This window comes from Oncorhynchus masou, chromosome 28 (assembly GCF_036934945.1).
Source record: "Oncorhynchus masou masou isolate Uvic2021 chromosome 28, UVic_Omas_1.1, whole genome shotgun sequence".
Taxonomy (NCBI): domain Eukaryota; kingdom Metazoa; phylum Chordata; class Actinopteri; order Salmoniformes; family Salmonidae; genus Oncorhynchus; species Oncorhynchus masou.
Genome location: NC_088239.1, coordinates 30,439,033 through 30,458,481, shown reverse-complemented (window position 1 = coordinate 30,458,481; position 19,449 = coordinate 30,439,033). Strand labels below are relative to the sequence as shown.

General features: G+C 42.4%; 1 protein-coding gene across 1 annotated transcript in view; it reads left to right on the top strand.

The window, feature by feature from the left end:
* The window catches only part of ptprn2 (protein tyrosine phosphatase receptor type N2), a 256,253-nt gene that overhangs the window by 210,756 nt on the left and 26,048 nt on the right, over positions 1 to 19,449 (top strand). Inside the window, exons 12-15 of the mRNA XM_064941890.1 lie at positions 5,296 to 5,511; positions 9,078 to 9,278; positions 16,610 to 16,757; positions 16,977 to 17,050. Of these exons, the coding sequence (XP_064797962.1) occupies positions 5,296 to 5,511; positions 9,078 to 9,278; positions 16,610 to 16,757; positions 16,977 to 17,050 (639 nt within the window). The remainder of the gene's footprint in view (positions 1 to 5,295; positions 5,512 to 9,077; positions 9,279 to 16,609; positions 16,758 to 16,976; positions 17,051 to 19,449) is intronic.

Here is a 19,449-nt window from a genome sequence, read left to right as displayed (position 1 = left end):
ATTCATATCCACCCTCAGCCCACAAGCTTATTAGCCAACCATCCCTCCTTGAGCATTCACTGTCGACAACATGTGGAGCCATCTCTATAGCAACCAGTGGATATGACATGTGCAACAGACAGGGACTTCTCAGCAGCTGAATATAAGGAGGGGCTCAGCCGTGCACTATATGATCTAAAAGTATTTTTAAAAACCTGTCTCCCCTTCTTTCATTGGGTATAGAGACGCTGAAAGGACTCACTGTAGGCTTCTGCAGATTCTTGCAAGGCTCTGAAAATCAGGCGGGCATATCCCCTCGTTCGTTCTCCTCTTTATTTTCTCTTTTCCTTTTTCTTCTCAGTCTTCCTGCTCGAGCATTGGTAGCCGCAGTCTTTTGTTGGCTCGCGAGGCGCATGGGACGCTGGTAACTTCTGGGGAGGAGAGGAATGAGTGGGAGGCTGGTCATTACGCTGGCCACTCACAGTAGTGGAGCTGCGTTTTGCCGAACCTGCTCTCTGGAATACAAGACATATCTCCTATTTATTGCAAACCCTCTGACTTGCGCACCAACATGCATTTAGGTAACTATTTTCCAGCATGTGTTATAACCTATCTTGGCTGTGTTTTCAAGGTACCGCTACAACTAATGCCGTGTGGAGAACTTGTGTGGAAGGCATCAATTTATAGGCTATCGTTTTTATGAGCAATTTCTTTAGATATATATTTTTTTAAATGCATATTTAGCTTTTTTTTCTAGAATTGCTTACATTACAATTGATGTGCAATGCATGCCTGAGTTGAGTGCTTTCTGTTATTTCGGCCCTCTGTCGACGCTCCAGTCACCGAAGGATGCTCGTATCGTGAGGGGGGAAATAGAACGAAACTTGTAGGTTATAAAAAAAAACTAGTTCAAATTTAGACCGGGATGATCCGTACGGAGGTAGCGTAACGTGTTGTAGACCTAGCTTAAGTTAAAACAGGTGTTGAAAATATAGAACATATATATTTGATGAATAGCAGCACTGGTGCAAGTGTCCACGCGGCACATCTGTAGGGAAGATACGTTTTCACAACAAAAAGCGCATTCCGCAGATATCAATGGAATTAATTGATTGACTGAGCGCATTGAGTTTTGGAGAAGATCAGTGTCTTCTATTGGCTAGTGGTTACCCTCAAGTTAGAACAAATCAATATTTGCATAAAAAGTTTACTGTTACTTCTTTGCATTCATTTGGTCAGTCTATTATCTAAACTGAAATGGATTTGAGATAGTCCTCGGCTACTTTGTTTTAAAGTAGGCTACACTTGGATGGCAAATAATTATTTCTCATTAAAATAGGAAAAGACACGGATTTAGTTAGGCAAGGGTTTTTGTAAATAGCAATAAAAAAATATATACAACTTTTCATTGAGAATCTCTTGTATATTACTATTTCAGAAATTCTTGTTTTCTTGTTATTATCAGACTGAACAAAAGGGCTAAATTTGATGGAAGAAGTTGCTTCTTCATTGAAGGCAATAACATTTATCTCTTTATAAATGTATGTGTATTTCATCACCAAATATTTAAAGATAAAGATGATTATTGGTATTTCAGATTCCAATTAGAGGCATTTTCATGTAGCCTACGGTTTTAATCTAAATAAAGAGACAATTCTAAAATGGGTTTGTTTCTAATCTGTCAGGGGGAAAATGTGTTTAGCTGCTTGAATATGTTTGTATTTCATGCAACAAGGATTTGGGATTTGGTGGTGGTGTGTTAGTGTGCATGTGTGCGTGAGGGGGGTACCTTCAACTGCCTGAAAGTATTGTGATCACAGTGTGAATGGATAGCCGGATTCCCCTCTGGCCTCTCTCACTGTGACCTTTCTCTCAATCATTTGAATAAACCAGAGCTACCGAAATCCATCTGCCCTTTGTCTTCAGCTAGGTCTGCTAATCCGAGAGAGAGAGGGAGAGAGAGAATGAGTGTAAAACCCTTACTGCACACCCTGTGTAAAAAAAGACAGATTTTTGAGCAGTATATAAGATTATAAGAGCTTTTCTTAAAATCCTAAGTGATTTTCTTAAATTTGTTATAGATATTTCTATTCACACACTCATCAATTCATACATCTAAATATACCTGTCCATAATCCCGTAATGTTTATTTATTTAGGAGTAATGTTCATACACTCTAATGTTTTTGAAATACATGAAAATGATGATCTGCAAGTAAATCAATGTGATTTATTTGTTTATTTAAAAAAAAAAACGTCACAATGTTTTTTAACATAATGTTATTGCAGTAATTTCATCAATGGTTGTTTGAAAAAATAAGATATGTTTGTCATCATTGACTGTTTACGTTTCCCCATATGAAATGGTAATTTACAAATCCAATTTAATTCTCACAAATGAACAAAAACTCCTCTCTGGCATAACAAAAGGACTCATCTCTCTCTTTCCCTCTCAAGAGAATATGCTCTTCGTTCGTTTTCTTTATCCTCTTAGATAGCCTATATTTGAAAAATACATTATCTAGGGGTGTGAAGAGTATTTACATCATATTTCTTGCTAGGATCAGTCAACAGCTTCCTACAAAATGAATTTTATGTACTTTATGTCGTCGTAATAGCTGTTTCATATCATTTGAAGTTATATATACCTGAATAATTATTTTGACAGTAACACAGTATAATATTGTTGTAATTATGTCATAACATATTTATAATACCACAAATGTATTTTCCAAAGTTATTGATCTGTGTAGTATTTACTTACACGTGAGAATCATTGAGAATACAAAATTATATGAACATGATTTAAGAAAAGAAACATGGCAGGCGATGTTGTGTCATAAAGTACAATCTGTGATTTTTCTCTCCAAAACATGAAATAAACACTAATGTCTCACAATATATTTTATGTTAATTATTTTTCAAACAAATACATTTAATAAATAATGATTCACTGACATATTTGAACTAAAAACGTTTATTTTCATGGAATCCCTTTTCATGTGTTAAACTGGTGTTGAGAGAGAAAGAAAGAGGAGGGGAGAGAGAGAGAGAACCATTAATTAACCAAGATTTCCCAAAATGGGACAAACACCAAATTGAGACTCTGCATGCAGAATTCTGCAAAAATATCCTCCGTATACTACGTAAAACACCAAATAATGCATGCAGTGCAGAATTAGGCCGATACCCGCTAGTTATCAAAATCCAGAAAATCCGTTGAACTCTACAACCACCTAAAAGGAAGCGATTCCAAAACCTTCCATAACAAAGCCATCACCTACAGAGAGAAAAGTCCCCTAAGCAAGCTGGTCCTGGGGCTCTGTTCACAAACAGAAACAGACCCCACAGAGCCCCAGGACAGCAACACAATTAGTCCCAACCAAATCTTGAGAAAACAAAAAGATAATTACTTGACACATTGGAAAGAATTAACAAACTAGAATGCTATTTGGCCCTAAACAGAGAGTACACAGTGGTAGAATACCTAACCCCTGTGACTGACCCAAACTTAAGGAAAGCTTTGACTATGTACAGACTCAGTGAGCATAGCCTTGCTATTGAGAAAGGCTGCCGTAGACACACTACCCACAGAATTCCGTGGAAACAGAGTTGCACTTCCTAACCTCCTGCCAAATGTATGACCATTTTAGAGACACATATTTCCCTCAGATTACACAGATCCACAAAGAATTCAAAAACAAACCCAATTTTGACTGCAGCAGCAGACTGACGCTAGCCACAGTTTCAGACTAAGCTTTTTTTCAATCCAGTGTAAATCCTTATCTATCATACTGAATACGTTCACTCATACTCAATCTGCCAAAGGCATTGATGCAATAGCTCAAAGGTAGCCGAAGCTTTGCTTCTCTCATCTACGCTCTATGCGCCTTTATTAAAGGACTTCTCAGTTGCTGTCAGGCCACTTGGCTGTTGATTGAAGCTGCACGTCACACACACTCACCAGACCAACATGGCCAATCGGTGTGAGCGTGTTACCAAAGGCCTCAGCATGTATGCAGTCCCGGAAGGTTAAAGTGACCATGCGTTATGACTATTAAAAAAATATATAATAAATGCAGCTATTTTTGTACCTTACCCTTTTGAACCCTACGACTAAGTACCATGTTGAAGCGGTTGATGATTGTTGTGTGTTTTTGGTTTGATTGAAGTTGAAAACCCTTCTGCAGTGACGGATGTAGGAAATTCAAGTGTATTGAAAAGATGAAGGTGGATGGGCCACTAGTCCATTTTGGGAAAGGGGGATACCTAGTCAGTTGTACGACTTAATGCATTCAAGTGAAATGTGTCTTCCGCATTTAACCCAACCCCTCTGAATCAGAGAGGTGCGGGGGGGGGCTGCCATAATCAACATCCATGACACCCGGGGAACAGTGGGTTAACTGCCTTCTGATCAGGGGCAGAACAACAGATTTTGTCCTTGTCAGCTCAGAGATTCGATCCAGCAACCTTTCGGTTACTGGCCCAACACTAACCACTAGGCTACCTGGGTTCACTTATTAAATGGTGCTCAAATCTTCACAGTGGTCCATGCACTTACTGGAACCCAGGGATAGGCTACCCAGCCTGGCAGCCTCACAGGGGCCTGTGAGACAATACCATGCCAATACCATGCTATTCTCCTTGGCTTAGCTCCAGGGAGGGGGTTAACAATGTCTCTGAAAGGTTCATTCTGGTGGGCTTCTGCTGGGTAGACCCAATCTGAGATCCCCCTTTCAGACCATCCTAGCAATTACTTCAGGGGCCTTGGCCAGGGCCCTAATCCAGCCAAACTCAAAGCTGGAAGGCTAATTAGTGACAAGCTTTTACTGTCCAAATCTCCTGTAGCTGCACAAAGGCAGGTCTCCCTATGCCAGAACAAAATGGGCCCTAAATGTCTATAGTGTGTAGGCTGGACAGAAGAGAGTAATAGGACTTGAGCGAGTTTGAATGCACATTATAATACTACTATTAGTGTAAGGTAATGAGTAGGCTGGGCAGGGAGTGAATCGGGATGGGGATGAGTGGGCGTGGCTGGGATAAACAGGGTGGGAAATACTGTGTTAATTTGTCTCTATATTTCTGTGGAACAAATTACAAAAATCCCTTGTTTTGGGATTTTCTAACATGGAAGTTATGCTTTTATATTTGCCAACAGATTTATGTCAATTTCAGTATTTGTACATTTTGTCATTGGTATGTGTGTGCATATGACACCCTTGTTTCTCCAAATATATGATGAAAATACTGCACTGCACAAACATTGCCGTAACCTGGATGTATAGGCCGGTTTCTCATCCCCTTTTCTCTCTCCCAGAAGGGAAGCTTGAGGCAGATCCCGGTGGTCACGGAGAGTCGTCTGGAGTCTGGTCAGTTCCTGGTCTTGACCGTCATCTCCATGGTCCTGATCATGGGGGCGCTGGCAGCGTCTGGCTGGCTCTTCTGCCTGCGCCACCGCTCCCACCTCCAAATGAAGGAGAAACTAGCCAGCCTTGGGACTGACACCAGTGCTGATGCAACTTCAACCTATCAGGTGAGAGGAGCCTCCTCGGCCTCAGCCAATCACAGTGCAGCGGCTGAGTGCTCTACTGGTAGAGCATGCGCCCTGGTCCCGGTCCTTGACACGAGCCTTTATTCTGATTGGTCTGCAGTGACACTTCGTCGCTGTCTATTGAATGAGTTGATTTTAAGGGAATATCTGGTTGTTGTTTTGTTTTATTGTCTCACTTGTGACAGTTGGTTGTAGAATGTGTGTTTGTTCATGATAGAGATAGGTTGTGACGTAAGGCGGGTGTTATCAACAGAATATATGGCTGTGTAAAAGTATGTAACATTTCTGTCACCCCATGGCAAGATTACCCTTCATTTGATTCTGTATTATGGGGAAGTATTTTTTGTGGTTTGGTTGTAATTTAAGACTTCAAGGAAATAGAATAAACAATTGCCAGTCAAATGTTAACCTCGTAAAAACCAGCCTGACTGCTGCACTCGAATGTATCTAGAAGTCTACATTTCTGGTAAAGCCTTGATATTCCAGTGAGAGTTGTATTGGTTATGACCTATGACTAACGAGTTTATTGTGTGACCTATTCCATCCATTCCTCCATGTTTAGCGGCCGGCTGGTTGGCCGGCTCGTATTGATTTTGTCTTGGGCTCAGCTGTGCTCAGCGTGGACACTCAGTGCACATCCACCCATCACATTTGCATTCTCAATATTTAGTCAGCCTTTCACAGTGTCACCTTTCCCGATCGGGGGGGGGGGGGGTTAATGGACTTTTACAATATTTACAATATTTTATTCTTTGTTTACAATATATAGGTGTTGTTGTAGCCTCATATTTCCTATGCACATACAAGAGCAGATTCATTGTTATATAATGTCGAATTTTTTGGACAACTTAGGATGTTGGCATTCAGCCAAGGTGGTGGAATATTGTTTTTCTATTAAGACAGTTCACATAGTTTCCCTGTTTTTTTTCTGGCCCCCTGCCATTAAATCTAGTTAAAGGGATAGTTTACCTAAATTACAAAATGACATATTGGTTTCCTTACCCTGTAAGCAGTCTATGAAGAAGGTATGACAGCAATCCATGCTTTGGTTTTGTTTCCCTGGCACTGTTTCCACATGCTAAAGTTTTAGCATTTGTGACACAAATCCCATTCAAGTCATGGGTTCGATATTAGCTTTTTTTTGCGCATTATGTCTAAATCATCCAAAAGTATCTCAAATTGATCGTGAAGCTCAACAAAGTCACTTATAGATGTTTTGAACATTTTGCTCAAAAAATGCTAGTATCTGTCCCATGACTTGAATGGGATTTATGCAACAAATGCTCAAATGTTAGCATGTGGAAACAGTGCCAGGGAAATAAAACCAAAGCATGGATTGTTTTCATACCTTGCCCATAGACTGCTTACAGGGAAACCAATACAAAACCAAGGAAACCAATATTGTAATTTAGGTGAACTATCCCATTAAGGAGGACAATTATGCCTTTGCAGCCTAAATGGAGGATGCTTTATGTACGAGCCAGTCCACGGGGGACACGAGTGTACTGCCAGGAACGCCCATCAATCTTAGACGATAGTGCAGATCTAGCAGCCACTATCGGTTGCCTAAGCTAGTTGTGCCTAGGCTAAATGCTATTTTTCTGGGACATATATCCTCTCTGCGTCCCCTTTACTGGGGGGTATATGCAAGTAAAAGGGTTGCACAAATGACAAGGTTTTCCAGAATTCCCGGTTGGAGGATTCCCTGATTTCCTGTTCATTCTCTCCTCCACCTACTCCAAATGGGATTCCTGGAAAATCTTGACATTTTAGCAATGTTAACAGAATTGTGCAAAACCTTTATGGGCACATAACGAGAATACAGTTCCATTTGAGATACAACCCTTGACTCTGTAAAGGTATAGACTAGAGAAACTGGATGAATTATTAGGTGGACATGGAAAGTGCCCTGAGGCCGTGGCCCAGGGCAGATTCTCATGGTTATAATGATTAAGGTTTGACGTAGGGAAAGCTGATCCTAGACCAGGGCATAGGGCCTGGTCTCTGGAGTGAAATATCACAATAATAGATCATGAGATAGACTAGTAGCAGTGTGCTGCTTTCAGAAGACGTTTACCTACACGGCCTTCTGCCGTCCTGGCTTGCGGCTATGGGCCCTGGTCAAAAGTAGTGCACTTGTATGGGGAATAGGGTGCCCTTTGGGATGCAACCCTGGTTGTTAATTGTGGTTGAAGATCAGTCTGTGGGTCTGACTGGTGCAAGCTACACACCAAACACGATGGGCTTGGCAGATTACTGTGAATATAATGGTGAAATGTTCAGCTCCAGATAAGACTGACACTATCGGGAGTGGGGAAGTAGGAAGGGGGAGAGAGGGGGGTTCGGGTTCTGTAAGATTGCATCCTTCAAACTATCAGATGTTTTTTTTTTCTTATCTTTTCTTTCCTCTTTTGAGTTGGGGGAAGATGACTGGCTGGCTAGATAACGCCCAGTCTCCAAATCCCTAATGGAGCGTTGGTGAGCACAAGGCATGGTGGGAGAAAAGCTGAGTCATTTTGTAGAGAGGAGTAATCTTCATGGTGGGGTGGCGGCAGTGGGAGAGAGTCTTTTATATCGACATCTCCTCTGAATCTCTCTGATTCCCATAGAATAACAATAGAATTTCACCTGCGGTATCGATCCAAATGCCAAAGTAAAGGCCTACTGTAGATGTGAATACATAGGCTGCTCATCTCTGTTGTAGCTTTGTAATTACGAGAGAGTGGCTGCTCAGTTCAAAGGAAATCCTTTGGGTTTAATGTATTGATTCCCTGTTATGTGTACATTTCTTTGAGTAATACAAAACGAGATTCTTCTTCCCTAAAGATGAGTGTGGTTGTTACATTTTGAATGAGTGTGGTTGTTACATTTTGAATGAGTGTGGTTGTTACATTTTGAATGGGGGGAGTATGTTTGTTTCTCACGAGCAGTTGTCTTTCATTTTGGGCTGTAGTTTTGTTGCCTTTGTTTCTCTTCTATTTCACGATTGTCTTCAGAGTAGCTTGTGCCTCCTTATAAGAGAATACATAAGTGCCTAATGCGTTACAAAACAAGTGGCTCATAGGAATTGTTACCAAATTTATACAAATTGAAATCAATACTTGACAATGAAGACATCCCCTGCCAGCCAGCAACCCAATGTATTGTTACAGTTTATTGCTATTTGTTTTGTAAAATGGTGGCAATATACTGGCTTGACCTGGGCAAATCAAGCGTTTTAAAGTGAACTGCATGACCTTTGACTGTGTTTTCTATTTACTGACATTTATATAGATAGGTTTGCTACAAACCATGCTCCATAGGCCACAGTGATATCCCAGACTTATGCAGTCTGCAAAGATTAACAGGGTGTCATGTGAAATTATCTCAACTAATAAAAACAATGTCTGTCTGGCTTTTATATTGGAGTCTTCAATGAATGGGAATGAATTTGAGTAGTATTGTATTTGCAATATTTAGCCTTGACATTGCAACAAAGTCCTTTTTATTTGATTTGATAATACAGTAAGAATCAACCAGAGGCTGATCAGGTCCTCTCTCCTCTCCAGGAGTTGTGTCGCCAGCGGATGGCTGTGCGGACATCGGAGCGCCCGGAGCCTCTACGGCACCACTCGCGGCTGAACAGCGCGTCGTCTCAGTTCAGCGATGGGGGGCCCATGGCCAGCCCCTCTGCCCGTAGCTCCACCTCATCCTGGTGCGAGGAGCCTGTCCCCGCCAACATGGACATCTCCACCGGACACATGATACTGGTAAAAAAACAACTTTCATCATGGAGAGCATTACATTTGAGCAGACGTTCTTATCCAGCGCGATTAGGGCCAAGTGCATATCGACAGATTTGTCACCTAGTTGTCTTAGGGATTCGAATCAGCAACCTTTCAGTTACTGGCCCAATGCTCTTAACCGCTGGGCTACCTGTCACCCCTGTTTGGAGTAAGTGTGGTGTATAGTGTGTGTAGGATAGGATCTGGTCTGGGGTTCCTATTCCCCTAGCACTCAGCCTCCAGCTTTCATTCTGTTTGTCTGTCTGGCTCTGTCTCTCTATCCCTTTCTCTCTCTATCCTGGCTAGATCGCTGCCATTTGTCTTTCCATCTCTATCTCCCTCTTTTTTCATTTACTTCATCTTGGCCACTCGTCTCTGTCATTCTTTCTCCTGCTCTTGTTTTCTCTCTCTCTGTCACTCTTTATCCCACTCCCTTGCCTCTCTCTCTCTCTCTCTCTCTCTCTCTCTCTCTCTCTCTCTCTCGAAGCCAAAACGAGACGGATATTGCATTGTGTGATGAGAGCTGTTCAAAAGAGAAATATCATTACCCAGCTGATTGTCAGTTGAACGTTTCAGATTTTTGTTTTGCTTTTCTTTGAAAAGGCTTTGAGTCCCTTGTGGGGCCCCTAGTTGCACACACAATGGATTGTTTTAATTTTGCACAACTTTTGTTTTATTCATTGCAGACAAGCTTGATAAAAGAGATGGATAGATGTCTGGCTGTGTTTTCATTAATGGGGTATAATTCATCACAGTACGTGTCAGGATTTTGTATTGGAGTGTATAGTGAATGAGAATGAATTTGAGTAACGTGTTTTATTCGTCATGGATGGGCTTTATTGCAAATGTCAAGGTTGGTTGAGACGCCTCTTTTGAAAACATTTGAATAGAACATATTTGGCCTTTACATTACAACAAAGTCCTCCACTATATATACATCATTTGTATTTCCCTTGATAATACTACAGTAAGAATCAAACATATTTACTGCAGATTCCTCAGAAAACCCAAGTATAATGCACATATAAGCCTCACGGACCTTGACTCCATTTTGACTCCTGAGTGATTGACAAGGAGGTTGTTTCTCTTTTGAAATCCATTCGCACCTCACGTGTAACCATGTGTGAGATTGCCTCGGTATCACTGATGTCAGAGCCAATTCTTTTCATCTCTCCTGTGCTGTTCTCTGTGGATCTCATGCAGCGTGGACGGTGGGAGCGATGAGTACCTTGCTCTACCAAGATTGCATGCTGGGCTGGGCTCTCTTATAGATCACACCTACATCTAAATCACTGGATTAGGAGGCTCTTTCTGGCCCAATCTACTCTTATCCAAGTTTCACCTGGGCTTCATCCCCAATGGCACCCTATATAGTGCACTACTTTTGATCTGAGCCATGGTCAAATGTTATGCACTAAATCGGGAATAGGGTGCCATTTGAGCCATTTGCTTGCACTTGTTTTTTCCTACTAGCACTGACTTTGCTGATAACTTCGTTATCAAGGAAACATTTACTTACTACGACTGTGATATGTGGTTGTCTCACCCAGCTACACTATATATACAAAAGTATGAGAACACCCCTTCAAATTTGTGGATTTGGCTATTTCAACGAAACCCGTTGCTGACAGGTGTATAAAATTGAGCACATGGCCATGCAATCTCCATAGACAAACATTGGCAGTAGAATGGCCTTACTGAAGAGCTCAGTGACTTTCAACGTGGCACCGTCATAGGATGCCACCTTTCCAACAAGTCAGTTCGTCACATTTCTGCCCTGCTAAAGCTGCCCCTGTCAACTATAAGTGTTGTTAGTGTGAAGCGGAAACATCTATGAGTAACAACGGCTCAGCCGCAAAGTGGTAGGCCACACAAGCTCGTTTTTTTTTGGGGGGATTTTACCCCTTTTTCTCCCCAATTTCGTGGTATCCAATTGTTTTAGTAGCTACTATCTTGTCTCATCGCTACAACTCCCATACGGGCTCGGGGGAGACGAAGGTTGAAAGTCATGCGTCCCCCTATACACAACCCAACCAAGCCTTCTTAACACAGCACGCATCCAACCCGGAAACCAGCCGCACCAATGTGTCAGAGGAAACACCATGCACCTGGCAAACTTGGTTAGCGCGCACTGCGACTGGCCCGCCGCAGGAGTCGCTGGTGCGCGATGAGACAAGGATATCCCTACCGGCCAAACCCTCCCTAACCCGGACGACTCTAGGCCAATTGTGCGTCGCCCCACGGACCTCCCGGTCGCGGCCAGTTAAGACAGAGCCTGGGCGCTAACCCAGAGTCTCTGGTGGCACAGCTGGCGCTGCAGTACAGCGCCCTTAAAGGCCACACAAGCTCAAAGAACGGGACCTCCGAGTGCTGAAGTGCGTAGCGCGTAAAAATTGTCTGTCCTCGGTTGCAACACTCACTACCGAGTTCCAAACTGCGTCTGGAAGCAACGTCAGCACAACAACTGTTCGTCGGAAGCTTTATGAAATTGGTTTCCATGGCCGAGCAGCCACATACAACCCTAAGATCACCATGCGCAATGCTAAGCATCAGCTGGACTGGTGTTAAGCTCGCCGCCATTGAACTCTGGAGCAGTGGAAACGCGTTCTCTGAAGTGATGAAGCCCGCTTCACCATCTGGCAGTCCGACGGACGAATCTGGGTTTGACTGATGCCAGGAGAACACTAGCTGCCCCAATGTATAGTGCCAACTGTAAAGTTTGTTAGAGGAGGGATAATGGTCTGGGATACTGGTTTTCATTGTTCTGGCTATGCCTCTAAGTTCCAGTGAAGGGAAATGTTAATGCTTCAGCATGCAATGACATTCTAGATGATTCTGTGCTTCCAACTTTGTGGCAACAGTTTGGGGAAGGCCCTTTCCTGTTTCAGCATGACAATGCCCACATGCACAAAGCGAGGTCCATACAGAAATGGTTTGTCGAGATCGGTGTGGAAGAAATTGACTGGGCTGCACAGAGCCCTGACCTCAACCCCATCGAACACCTTTGGGATGAACTGGAACGTCGACTGCGAGCCAGGCCTAATCGCCCAACATCAGTGCCTGACCTCACTAATGCTCTTGGGGCTGAATGAAAGCAAGTCCCCTGCAGCAATGTTCCAATATCTAGTGGAAAGCCTTCCCAGATTAGTGGAGGCCGTTATAGAAGCAAAGGGGGAGAACAACGGCATATTGATGTCTGTTATTTTGGAGTGAGATGTTTGACGAGCAGGTGTCCACATACTTCTGGTCATGTAGTGTATCTTAAGAGGGAATGCACTAACTGTAAGTCTCCGGTTAAGAACGTCTGCTAAATGACAGAAAATGTCATGTAAATTTAGGACGCAGTCCCAATTAATCATGTATCTGTATTTCTGGCTGAAAACCATGGACCACATACCGTTATGTTAGTCCTGGATATACAGTGACTTTTCACATTTTAGTACAGGTATTCAGTATTGTAGAGTGAGATGTATATAATGACTTCCAAGGTTCAAAATCAGAGTCAGCGATGTTGGGGTTAGTTTGTATTATTGCCTTGACTTTATTCTCTCCTTTTGTTGTAGACCTGGTGCTGAGACATGTTAAAACATGCATTCTGTGTGTTTTGGTCACTCACGCTTATATAAATTAGAATGTGTATGGATTATTTCAATGCACAGTATGTACATACTGTGTAACCAATTTCAAACATACAGTACTCAAAGACAAACAGACTTTTTAGGACATGAACAGTAATAACAGCTATGTGATTTTCTGGCTTTCAGCTCTATTGCTTTTACCTTGTTGTTCCATTTTTGATTTCCCTTGGAGTCATGTTTTACTTTTTTGGGGACTGTTTTTATGCTGTCCAGTAGATATGGTTGTGATGTTGATATAATTTCCGTTCTTACTGTATATGTACCCTCCGTAAATGGTTATTTGTTGCCTCAGAAAATCGATAGCAAGCCCAAGGCGACATTGCATCATTTTTATGACTTACTTCCATGTCAAATCTAATTGAAAACGAATAATTTGTTGGAGTAAGGCAGGAGGGGATAATTAAGCAAGAAGGCATGGGGGGGTGTGGTATATGGCCAATATTCCATGGCTAAGGGCTGTTCTTACACACGACAAGGCCCTATTGGCCATATACCACAAACCCCCCGGTGTGCCTTATTGCTATTATAAACTGTTTACCCAATGTAATTAGAGCAGTAAAAATAAATGTTTTGTTATACCCGTGGTATACGGTCTGATATACCGCGGCTGTCAGCCAATCAGCATTCAGGGCCCGAACCACCCAGTTTATAACAGCAAGTATATCATGTTATAAGTGATTTTTATTCTCTTTTATTCCATCCCTGATTGATAGGACTGATTGCCATGCCCTTCCTCTCCAGGCTGTCCCTGGCCTCAGATTATGAGTAGGGTGCCTACTACTCTTTTCAGACACATCCTACTTTTCCCATTGTATCCCCTTGTGACTTCACACAGCATTTCATAGTCAGTTACTGTTCGGGACTCTGGGAACACCTGCACAGCTTTCATGACAGCGACAGCACAGTAGCAACGTTGTGTTACCTGTTGTGTCTTTATTTCCCTCAGTGTGAGTTAATGTAGCTTCTCTATCTGGCCTGCGAGGGCTGTTGTTAGGGGGGATTACTCAGTGTTTCCTTGACACCCGTCCTCTCAGCGTCTTTGATTGGCAGCCCAGACACTAATCCCTTATTTACTGAACCCTGTTACTCTGACTTGCATTCCAAATGGCACCCTATTCCCTACATAGTGCACCACTTTTGAACAGGGCCCATAGGGCTCTGGTTAAAAGTAGTATACTATGCAGACTAGAGAATAGGACACACACTCTCTGCCTCTAGAAGAGGAGGTGGTTCGCTGCGTCATCCGATCCACTTTCAGGCTGCTTACATCACTACATACAAAGCTTCCGCATAAAAAAAACATTTGTATTACAATTTGGGATAGGCGCGGAGTAAGCCGTTGAACGGCGGCAATTCTGTAGCCCTTCTGAATGTATAGTATTTACTAATATAGAGTTTATACTGTACGTCTTTGTAGGGGAGTGGGAGGGGTGTCGTGCTGTGGAGCTACAGTGTCTGCATCCTACATGGCATGTTATTCCCTACATAGTCTACTACTTTTGACTAGAGCCCCATGGGCCCTGGTGAAAAGTAGTGCACTATATAGGGAATATGGTGCCATTTGAGACAAGGCCAATATATATGTGTTCCCCACTGTCAGGAGAACTGCATGCGACTGGCTCTGTCAAGTGTTCATGACACCCTGTCAGTCAACTGTCAAGACATGGGTCCAAAATGAGTTCTAAAGGGCACCGTATTCCCTATATAGTGCCCTACTTTTGACCGGTGCCCTGGTCAAAAGTAATATCAGGGCATCTGGATAGATGAAAAGCTGTCTCGTAAAAAAAGCATATCGATGAGTTAGTTAAGAAGCTGAGAATGAAAATGGGTTTCTTCTACAGACATAGCTAAGTAGTAGAAAGCTGATTATTCAGTCGACATTCCTATCAGTCCTAGATTATGGCAAAGTCATCTATATGAACGCAGCTGCCACTGCATTAAAGTCGTTAGATGCAGTTTGTCATCGCGCACTGCGCTTTATTACAGCCGACAATTTTAGTGCTCATCACCACAGTCTCTACCAGAAAGTTGGTCAGCCGTCTTTGATGTCACGTAGGTTGTTACATTCCTATGTTTTCATATATAAAGCCCTTTTACAAAAAGTCCCACTGTACATAACTTCATTACTAAACTTTAGACATACGAGTTACTGCACCCAGTCTCAGGGACGGCTAACTCTGGAAATTCCTGAGTTAGGTAAAATCAGCTTTTAGTGTCTTTGAACCTTGTCTGTGGAACAATCTTCAGAATGTTCTGAAATGTGATGTTTTGGTGCCTCTAAGCCAATTCAAAACTCTGAGGGCCTTTTTACTGATGAATATCTTTGTTTTTCATGACCGTGTTTTTCTTTCTGTTTGCATTTTGAATTTAGATTTTGATGTGTGCATCTTCTGTCATTTATGTCATTGCAGGGCTCATCTGTAAAACAGACCTTGGACTCATTAGGACTCCCTGATAAAGTAAAGGTTAAATCAAATAGGGAATAGGGTGCCATTTGGGACGCAGGCCGGAACTTCAGAAATTAATAATAACTGCTGTCAAAAACTGTCTGCTAGTTTTTGACGGAGATGTCACTTGACATTCATATTTTCTCCCTATAGTGAATAACGGAAGAGGGCATTTGTAGAAGGGCTAATTTCCCATCATATGCTGTCCTGTCTCAAAGTATGTCCCTGTATGTATCTACGTGTCTGCCGTGTCCATGTTGAGAGTTGTTTGACAGCCTTAACTGAGCTGTAGATAACCACCGTGCATCACCTACCCAAGCCAACGCACCTCCACCGCCTTTAATGTGTGATAAAAAGCTGAGCACATCTGGGTATTGTTTACACAATGCAGGCCTAACACAATGACGGTCTAAACCGTTTAACCCCGCGGGGAGCAGGGAGCGTTGATACAAGCGTCAGGGGAAACACTGTTCCTCTGAAAAAGAGTCTTCTCCGCAGCCTCCGAGCTCCAGAAGACCTTTCCTGGTTTGTTCGAGGAGCTGCGTGTTCTGTTTTTTTTCTTTTTTCTTCTTCTCATCCCCCAATGCTTTTCTTTTCTCCTTTGTCTCCCGAGCTAATTCAATTTTGTCTTCACCGATCGACGGCTTAAACGCAGACAATCTTATCTGGGGCTGTGCAAGCGGTTTGAAAGACGGTGATTGGAGCGCCCAGTATTTCCAAGTATTTCCAATGCAGGCAGGCCTTTCAGGGGTCTTAATTGCGAGGAGTGGTTATCGGCGGTCCCTACCGTCCCAACACCTCATGCATTTAACCCTCCCCCCCTCACCCCTGTAATTTACACAATGGAGGAGCTTAGGACGATTTACCATGATACTGTACCTGATCATGGCTCTAGAGCTTTTCTAGAGCCTGTTTGTTGGTCTGTCTGATGACATGGGTTTAGTATTCTGCTCCAGTGTGTAGGGAGGAAGGCTTTTGAGATCCACTGAAATAGAGTGGGTCTACAACATAGGCATTAGTTGTTTTAGTATTTTATTTGATCTCTTCTAGACAGTGAATGACAATCACAAAATCTTCTATATTCTGGGGGCACCCTACTCCATCCCTCCCCTCGAAATGTTTCTGTATGTAATTACCTTTTCCATTTCCAGTTCATTACCTTTTGTTTGGTTATTTAGTTGTGTGGGTTGTTTTTAAATGGCATCCGTTTCTCTCCCGTTTGTCTGCTCAGTCGTACATGGAGGACCACTTGAAGAACAAGAACCGTCTGGAGAGGGAGTGGGAGGCGATGTGTGGCTACCTGGCTGAGCCCGGCGCCTGTAACGTGGGCCAGGACAAACACAACACCAAGAGGAACCGCACCGACGCCGTGGTCGTCTGTGAGTAGTTTTACCCCACTCTGACCGTGTGGTCATGTATGACCGCAGTATGACCACATCACTCAGTAGTCGAATACAAGGTTATTCCAGTGTTGTTCATGACCATGTGAACTGCCCAGGAAAAGCAGTATTTTCTATTCCATATCATTTGTCAATAGTTCAATGTTTCAATCGTGGAAAAGCAAAGAATGTGTGTTGAGTTATGTATTTCTATTATAGACGATCATTCCAGAATAACCTTGAAGGCCGAGAATAACCATGGCAACTCTGATTACATCAATGCTAGCCCAATTGTGAGTACCAGTCCACATCCCATACTCCTTCGCTTTATGTTTCTTTTAAGCTTTATTGTTGCAGCTCTACACAAAGACCAGTTGAGATCGGATTTTAAATTCAATTTGTTTTTGTGATTTGTCATGAATGTTCCTATTGATCCCTTTGCCTTTGTTCCTCCACACTTTGCACCTCAATGAATTTGCCGTGTCTTGTGAAATAATAGTTTGTCACCTTCCCTGTTTTGAAATGGCTGCTCTCTTGAGATAACAGCCCTGTTTTAATGTACTCTTTCCAGAACAATGGGTGTATTATTATTTGGACTCAATAATGTGTCCCCAGAACAAATCCAAAATGGCTTAAATATCAGAAAAGTTCAGGGTTATATTCCTGTATTAAAAAAAAACATTTCATAGTAAATGCCAGTTCTGATTTCCCCTGAGGCTGCTAGAGATGGATTCCATGGAAAAATAATAGGAAACTATGCATTTCAAATACAGCAGGGAAAACTCTTTGGAGAGATGAACTAAAAGCCTATTACTATATAGCACCTAACAGGACATCTGGAAGTTTGAACACCAGTGCTTGACTTGGGCAGGAGCTCACCGGAGCTGTCATGGGTGGCATTCTGGGAAATATTTGAAGAAGGCTTTACAATAAGCAGTGTGTTAATTTAATACTGTTCCAGTGTCTATATGCGTCCACAGACTCGGTGCTTTCAGTGTTGATTTGACACTCTCAGTGTTTTTTAAATTGTTTTTGTTTTAGACAGGAGAATTTGCTGTCTACCGGCACCCAAAGATGATTACCGGCACCTATTTCAGATCAAGTCAAGCACTGTTGACCACATGTATTTATTGTATTTCATGCATTTTAATGCATTCATAATGTGTTATTTTATAGTGATATCATCCTTTCATTATAACAATCTATACCTTTACTGCTTCTGAAGCCATAGTATAAAATCGACTTCTACTTATCCGTGTTGTCGTCGGGCTGAATCTCATCACTCTCCTCCCTATTTCTCTCTCTGTTTGATAAGAACAACTTCTACAAGGTTGTCCTTTAAAGATCTGCAATGATCCATTTCCATCTCTCCAATATTAGAACGTCAAACCAAATGATCTCTTCCCTGTATTTGCGTTTCCTTTCAAAGTGGGAAACAATTAAATGACAAGTGGAGTTGTCATTTGGAGTCGTTTCTCCACTCCTCCATGTTGCTATTAGTAGTCAGAGTGGGTTATGCTGTGCTTGGTGCAGAGCAGAGCGGAGTAGACACAGTAATCAGTGATCCAGCGCTGTACGGATGAAAGCATGGTAATTACGCCACAACAGGACCCCTGGCTGAGCCCTGCGAAACTACCATAATTACATCTGTCAACACACCCTCTTCCTCCTCATTAGCCCAAGGGAAATGGCCCACAAGTAAATCATTTGTCATCTTTTTCTTGGAATGCGGGGTTCGAGTGGTAATGGGGTGGTAAGGGGGGGGGCATCCTCTCTACCCCTCTAGTCATGGAGGGGTGATACAAAAAATTACCTTAGACACTCATTATGCCCCCTTGCTCCTCCAAACTTCTTCAGCTCAGGTCAACAGACGATTGGGCACCCACAATGTACAATGTCATTGGTGTGAGGTTTAGCTGAAAGGAATCCAGCACGCAGCATCTGCGTTCTAAATTGCACTCCATTCCCTAAACAACGCTACTTTTAACCAGAACCCTATGGGCCCTGATCAAAAGTAGTGCACTACAAGGGAATAATTGTTTAAATATTTAATAAGATTTGAATATTCTGTTAGATTTTATTTTTTTTTTACCTCAAACCTCAAACCAAACAGCTTTTATTTGGTAAAGATGCTGTTTTCCCAAGGTCTATCTAGCTTTCCCACCAACAGAGAGAGAAGAGCAGGAGAGAAGCTGAAATACGGAGGCCATCTTTTCATGTGCTGCTTTTAGTATTCATACAGGGATGTCAGGCAGCGCATAGCTACTGTATGTCTGTGTCCTTGAGATTGCCTAACAGGGAGCTGGAGCCTCTAGCTTTTAGCATCAAGTCTTTCATTTCTGTCAGGATAAAATAAAATAAAAATAGAAGCTATCTGTGGAATTTCAACTAGGCAGGAGATGCTAACAAAGCACCGCTATCTAACTGAGGTGTTAGCGCGCAGAATGGAAAGGGCATACATTTCTTTAGTTCTTCTCCAGAAATGCCATTTCAAATAACACGGCTAGGCAACAGGAATTCCAGGTGATCTTACAAAATGTATTTGTAAAGACAGGTGCATTTTAGTGTTACCATGCTAGCTAATTCATATTATGGTTGGTGGGTATACGCTTCCATATCTTATGCTTCACATCTGTAGTCAAAGTGATTAGAATTTAGTTAAACCTCTATAATCATCTCCCCTAGTCGGTGC